Genomic DNA, 7334 nt, shown 5'->3' with positions numbered 1-7334 from the left:
GTTACTAACCTGTAAACAGAGTTTTGAAAGAGAATGTAATTTACAAAAAATATAGTGTTTCTTTAAAAGTAGCCACACCAGAATAATCACGTGCCAATACTGTCACAAGCAATTAATTTCTCTATTAGGAGCAATCAAGGACCCTATCCTAAAATAAAGCCTTTCCAGGAGGCATTGTTCACAGAAGCCTGAGGGGGGCACGAATCCAATCCAGGCTGGAAAAATCTGCTCCAGGATTGACTGGTTACTCGTCTTCCTGTGCCTGTAAGGTGCTATGAAACAGAAGTGCTTTCTGAATCTCTGTCTGTGGAGGAGCCCTGAGAGGGGTGGGACAGAGATGGCATCCTGGCTCTCTGAGGCACCTGCTCTTCTCTGAACCACACAGTAGTCAAGAGCCTAACAGGGATAGCTTCAGCAGCACTTCAGAGGGTGTTCTCTAAGTAAGAACATGAAGCTCAAGAGAACTGCCTACCTTCTCTTCCTGTACCTCAGCTCCTCACTGCTCCTCTGCATAAAGAGTAAGCCCTCCCCAGTTAGCAATGCCCTGCCTCTCTTCCTGGCTTAGTAGATCTCTTGTATATAGTTCCAAGGAAGGGTGTGTTTGTTTCTTGTAGGTGTTAGTAAGTGCTCTTATGGTTAAGACAGCACTTTTGGTCCAGGTTTTAGGATTCACGGTAAATAGGTTCTCAGGCTATCTGTTGACTGAAAAGCATAAAACTGAATGAAATAGCCAGGAGGAAACAGATTTTTTTTTCTTCATTCTTTTTTCTTTTTTGTATTTGCACACTTATGAAATAGTTTGTGGCACTTTATAGTTGGTCTTTGTTAAAGAGATGTTACTAATAAGTTATCTTGGCTCTTATTCTCATATGCTATGAATTTGTTTCCACACGTTAATAATTCTGCATTGCAACACTTGTTTTTGTAATCAGAGGGGCGGTCTCAAGGCTTCCTAAAGGAGAATGGTTAAAACTGTACTTTTTCCCAGCACTAGAGAAATAACCATATAGTTGTGTGCTTCTGCCTGATAAACAAAGGCATCATTTTTACAAACTTCCCCAAATATAAACTGGAGTGACGCCACCCCCCACCCCCACCCCTGATAATCTTGTTATGTTTGTGGCAGTCCCAAGAATCAGGGAGAATGGCCCCAGCTGTGTGTTTATGAAGGACCATAGCTATTGTACTCCTTTAAAAAGAAGACAAGGAGAGTGTGTGCCTGTCAGAGGGGCCCTGTGATTTACGTCTGTTGCATCTGAATATCAATACGGACAAAGTAAGGAGCAGCTGTCTTTGTGTGAGACCACTGGCACCAACACAGTGGTGGGTAATCTGGGTCGTGTTCTGTCACTGCAACAGTGCTATGAGGTTCTAACTGGTATGGTTTACAGCTGGACAAACAGCCGAGATTAGGTGAAGACACAAACAGGTCCTCTTGCTAGGCAGCTGGAACAGCCAGAAAAGCCAGATCAAACTTCAAATAAATTCTAAAACGCTCATCATAAAGCACATGGAGGGAAAAAAATTCAGAGATGTATTGGATAAAGAGTTATAATTTTAAAATTGCTCATCCTCTTTCAAACTTATAATGGGTTCCAAGTAACATGCAGTGGGTGAGAGGTACCTTACGTTGATATACACAATGGGAGGATACACACAGAAGGGAGACATAAAGTGAAAAAATGATGCCATTTTCTTTGTGGCAAAGAACTTTGTCATTTTGTGAAACACTCATTAAATTGTCTACAGTGTTCTTTAGAGCTCATATATGTAACTTCTCAAACATGTAACTGTGTAAAAGAGAACATGCATAGGAGCATACACTCTCTTTGTTTCATTTACTTTACCAGTAGACTCGAAACACATATCTGTAACTACTTCATTTATTCCTCAGCAAACCTTGTTTGTTTGTTTGTTTAAAGTAGTAGATTTGAAGCTTCATTTTATTGAGCTTTTAAGCAGACAGGGAGCCTTTTATCTGTGTTATATTTGTTGCTAGTTTGTAACAGTGTTGCCTTTGTACTCAGAACATTTAGTTTACACTATTTGGGGCAGTAGAGTTTCAGTCAGTGACTTGGGTCTGCTTGGATCCAAACACATTATATAGGTCAGGCTAGCCTCTTACTTGTGACCTCTAGCCTCAGCCTCCTCAGTGCTGCGATTACAGGTACGCACCACCAATGCACCCAGTAAATTAAATTTAACATTAATTTCCTTTTTGTGTGATACCAGAGATCAACTCTAAGCATCCCATAAGTGCTAAGCTGGTGCTCTTCCACTAAATTCCTTCCTCATCTCTTTCAAGTTTTTAATTTTGAACAGGGTTTTACTAAGTTCCAAAATGGCCTTAAACTCACTTTGTAGTGAAGTTGGGCCTTGAACTTTTGATCTTTCTGCTGAAGGTCTGTCTCTAGAGTCTGTATTCTCAGCCGACATGTACTATTCCCATGTGGTAACAGTATACACTCAGCTCAGAACACCACGAGCATGTAGGAAAACTTAGTGATTAGTATCTTACTACTTGAAATCTAGTATCATATTAGTTTTTATTCACATTTTGAAATTTATCCTTTTAAATGTAAGAAAAAAAGGAGCTATTACTGGCTCCAGATTAAATCACTTTTGTAGAGTTGTAGCTTGACTCCTTGTCACACAGATGCTGTTCATTCTTAGCACCCTCCTCTCTTCCCGTCTTGCAGTTAAGACTACACAACACGAGGAATATTAAAACAGACTTCCACGTCGGACACCCACTTCCTGCTCCTCAGTTGGTAGGTAGGCAGCCATTTCCCTGAGCTGGGCCTTCAAGAATCTATTCTCTTAATTGTTCTTATATCTGTACCAGAATCTTGCCAAGTTTATTCAGACATATAGGATCAGGTGTACTTTAATAATTCGAGTAGGGCCTTCTCATTTTGCTTCTGACATATTAAGCGAGAATCTTATTGGTGTGAGACTCTCCTGTGGCCCATTATTTTGTAGCTATATTAAATAATGGGAGCCCATTCTAATAACTATTGTGACCTTGATATTAGCTTGCTATTGAGGCCTTTAAGAAGCTACCATATTAAAGCAGCCTTCAATTACATAACAATTTGTGTCTCCTTTTCATTATTCTGTTATAACTTCAGAGAAAAATGGAATCTTCTCTATGCAGCAGTCATGTCTAGATTAATGTGACTTATTTTAATTTATATTCAGAGCATGACCAGTGCATATAACAGGAATGTAATTTGAGAAAACCATTATTAGGATTATGGGCACAACATAAAAGAAGCTTAAGGAGCATCTTGTGGAAGCTAGCAATTATTAAGTAACTGAATTTGAATAAAGTCCTCATAAAGAGTGTTTCCTAAAGGATAAATAGGGTCTACGAAGATAGGACATGGTCTGATTTATTCAACCTTAGCGCTATTATTAAGAAATAATTGAATTTTCTCAAAAGATCGGAGAGGCCTGATGTAATTTACTATGGAATAGCCACTTATGCTTTAAAATTCTACACTTGCGGAAGATTTAGAATTTTGATAAGTTGGATGCTCATAAAGCAGTGTATGTCACGGTGCTTACAATAATGCCCGTGGGAGAGTGGCGCAGTGTGTGTCACAGTGCTCACCATAATGCCCGTGGGAGAGGAGCTGCGGCTTCTTCATACCTAAGTAATTCCCTCCTCCATTTATAGTAAGTTTTACTTTGTACAAGCCACCCATTGCTTCCCACAACAATGCAGAATTCATTTTCATTTCTCTTTTCGTACACTCATCATAAGCAGACCAGATTTTTCTTGCTTTCTTCATCGTTAGTGGTTTTCAATGATGACCATTTATGATGATATAGTTTCAAAGTTGGCTGTTGAGTGGGCAAGGCCAGCAAGGATGTTTGATTCTCTTTTCAGTTTTCTTGCTGATTCTTAGGAAGTTTCCAAGACAGCCAGTTTTGTTCTTTCAGCAAAAAGATGTCCCTTTTTTACACCACTGCTCCATCACGCTAGATTTAGCTTTACTATTGCTGCTTACATTGCTCTTAACTGTTTTGTTCTATGTCACATACTAAACTGTAAACTCAGTGCATTTTTGATGTATTTATGCTTTCCCATGAGGCTGTTGGTTGGCTGTAGGAGTCATGAGTGTTTTGTTCATGGTTATTGGACATGGAGCTAAGGTTGCTTGTCCTTAGCTTCCAGATGGGCTAGTTGCTAGATTATGAAACTTCATTAGTCACTTCTTAGTCTACTGATTTACATGTTAAATAGTTGAGGTCAAGTCGTTGAGACCAAACATCTCTTTTGAAATATATTGAATAAAAAGACCCTCAATCTCTAAAGTTGTGAAATTTATATTTTCTTCACTAGGATAGACAACAAAAACTAGCTTGCTGCAGTAACCAATTAAATATTTATATTGATCCCAGCCATGGCAGCAGTGTGTTTCTTGATACTTGCCCCAATGTTCTGAGTTCCCGAATACTTACTCTCTCTCTCTCTCTCTCTTTCTCTCTCTCTCTCTCTCTCTCTCTCTCTCTCTCTCTCTCTCTCTCTCTCTTTATATTTTGATGTGCTTTAAACAGCTCAATGGCTAGGCCATTTTCTAATCTCTATGTGGCTAATCTCTTCAACATTCTCTAATTATTACATACTAAAATCTATATTCCATCTTTGCTGCCCTGGACCCAGTTGGGCAGCCCTCTTGGTGCCACTCTTCTCTGGCTCCTACATGGTGGCTATGCTCTCTGTCCTGCACCTTCTTAGGTGTGAAATTTTTCCTTTCCTTCTGGCATGATGGATCTCCTTCTTCCTTCCTCCATAGCCTGGAAATCCCCAAATTCCCACCTCTGTCTGTCCTGCTCAGCCATTGGCTGCTGGCAAGTTTATTTACCAATCAGGAACAACTAGGAGCAACGCTCAATGTCTTACATATGGACTTGCAGATTCTTAAGCAAACAATTTTAGGGACCCAAATTAACATAATACAAGCAGCATTAGACCAAACCCACTACACTAACTAAATAAGGAAAATGTGTACTTATAAGCTAGTGGTACATCTCAGTGGAGAAAAACAAAGAATGAGATAAAAAAAAGAGAACTATGGGATTTATAATGAATAACTTTTTTTTTCTGTAGAATATATCTAATGCAGAAGTCTTGAGGCAGGAGCATGCCTATAGACTTTGAGAGATTGCTGCATGTTCTGCTCAATTTGAGTGGACTGATGGAAAGAGAGGATACTAGTGTAGGTACCAGTGCTGTTACTTATAGTATCTTCAAGTTTAAAAAGCCCTACATAGTAGCCATTATTAAACTCACTAGTAATACTAGTGTATTAGAGTAGTAGAGTAGTAGAGTAGAGTAAACTCACTAGTGTATACTAGTAAAGTAAGATAGATTAAAGGGTATACTCAAAACACAGCTATAAAGTGACTCAAACGAGATTTTCAATCTTTGATCTATCTAGGTCTAAGAAACATGCAAGCTCTCAAAAGCCAAAACATAAATGATCAGGACTTGTGCAGGCTGATATGTGCAGCCTGACACTGTTAGCAAGAAATCAGCTAGCGTGGAGATAACTACAAATATCATCTTCGCAGGATTTGGGAGAATTTGTTTAAAGAAAAACTGGGTCCCAGATAATCAGGTGTCTATTTCTTCTTTATGCTACTCTGAGTTTAAAAAAACATTCACAAATTTAACTGACGCCTCAGCCCTGTGAGTGAAATCTGCAAAACTGGAGCTGCTGGTGTGTGGCCTCTGCTGACCTTGTTATCATCATCTTTTTGGTTCTTCACATTGTCGTACTAATTTCCAGATGAGTGACTCTTTTCTCTGGATTCAAAATCATCGAAACGTTTACATAACTTCACTCAGGCAAATTGGAAAGAGCAGGATGCTAATGAGGCGGAGTTTATGATTTATTCTCTCAGTACAGTTCGCATTGCTTTGCCAAAGACCAGCTCCAGACAAGCAAATGTGTATTAACAAATTAAGCACTGCCGCTTGTAAAAGCAGCTGGGGATAGCACCAGTAACTTTTTCATGCAGATAATTTGTTAATTTGATTTTACATATGCCTATATTTTCAGCTAACTCTTTCCTGTTATGATAGTTGATTTTAATTCTGTAATTTCTCCTAAAGTAATCATGAAATAATTAAAGAATTAATCTTATAAACCTAATAAGTATAGAAATAAAATATTTTCTAGCCTTACTTGTTGAGGTTTGGACTGTTGCTTTATACTGTAATGCTAAATACTGGCTCTCCAAAATCTGGTTGCCCCCAGGAAGAATATTCTCATATAAGCCAAGTGATGCTATCTAACCTTGCTCCTTCATTTTTAATGGTTGTTTGAGTAAAGATTCCTACAGCCTATAGCTGGACAGAAAAGAGGTAGGCAGAGCTTCAGTTTCCCAGGCTAGGTGTCTGAGGCAGAGAGCATGAGGAGGAAAGAGAGGAAAGAGTAAGGAGAAAGGAGAAGACACCATGAGGCAAGGGATTCTGAGAACAGGCCATGAAGGCTGGCCAGTTGGAGGAAGAGTAGCCCAGGCAGAACATGGAAAACCATATCTTGGGGTTATTAATAGGGAGACAACTCTGAAAGCATCATGGCTAAGACCATTACAGCCATCCTTGTGAGGCCATTACCACCATCCCTGTGAGGCCATTACAGCCACCTGGTGATGGGTGCCAGTGAAGGCCTGGAAGTCTGAAACACCCACCAGGAAGAAGCAAGCACCCTGCATGCTCCCAGCTGGCACAGCTAATGGCAGGGATCTCTTTTTTCTTAAATATGAATAGTTTTCACACAGCCATTATTCATGCCGTCAGAATTTGGGAGTGTCAATTTAAATGCCATATAAGCTTTCTAAACAGTGGTAGATTGAACTATTTAAAACTTTGGTCCCCTTGATCCCAGTTCCCTGGTATCAATAAGTATGAGGAGTCGATAACAGACTTCTGGCTTTACGAAGGGAAGCATTTACATGAACATAATAGGCAACTGAAATCATTCAATTGATAGGAGGGATTCAGTGGAAAAGTCGTGAGTCAATTTTGTGACTAGGTTCCACCTGTAGGGAGCAATCCATTGCTCAAGCTAAAGTATTAAAGATTATGTGTCACGTATTCGTCACCAGCAGCATGTGTTATGAGTCAACTTTCAAATTCCACGATGCTTTATACATTTAATGGATAATTTCCTATGTGACTCCAAAGGCCGTGAGCTTTAGGGATAAATGGTTTTCACAACCCAGATATTGTAAAAAATTCTAATTCTCAAAGCCATTTATTATTTATTCTGATGGGCAGTGGTGTGTGCTAGAACTGGACTGCAGATCTTCTCAGC

At 39.4% G+C, this 7334-nt stretch overlaps 1 protein-coding gene across 1 annotated transcript in view; it reads left to right on the top strand.

Annotated features, from left to right (window-relative positions):
* The first annotated feature begins 448 nt into the window (after nt 1–448).
* Nucleotides 449–7334, top strand: part of Crb1 (crumbs cell polarity complex component 1) — a 204113-nt gene continuing 197227 nt past the window's right edge. Inside the window, exon 1 of the mRNA XM_021170879.2 lies at nt 449–518. Within this exon, the coding sequence (XP_021026538.1) occupies nt 449–518 (70 nt within the window). The remainder of the gene's footprint in view (nt 519–7334) is intronic.

This window comes from Mus caroli, unplaced genomic scaffold, assembly GCF_978045245.1.
Source record: "Mus caroli unplaced genomic scaffold, Mus_caroli_1 scaffold_1, whole genome shotgun sequence".
Lineage (NCBI taxonomy): Eukaryota > Metazoa > Chordata > Mammalia > Rodentia > Muridae > Mus > Mus caroli.
This window is presented reverse-complemented; position numbering and strand designations above follow the sequence as displayed.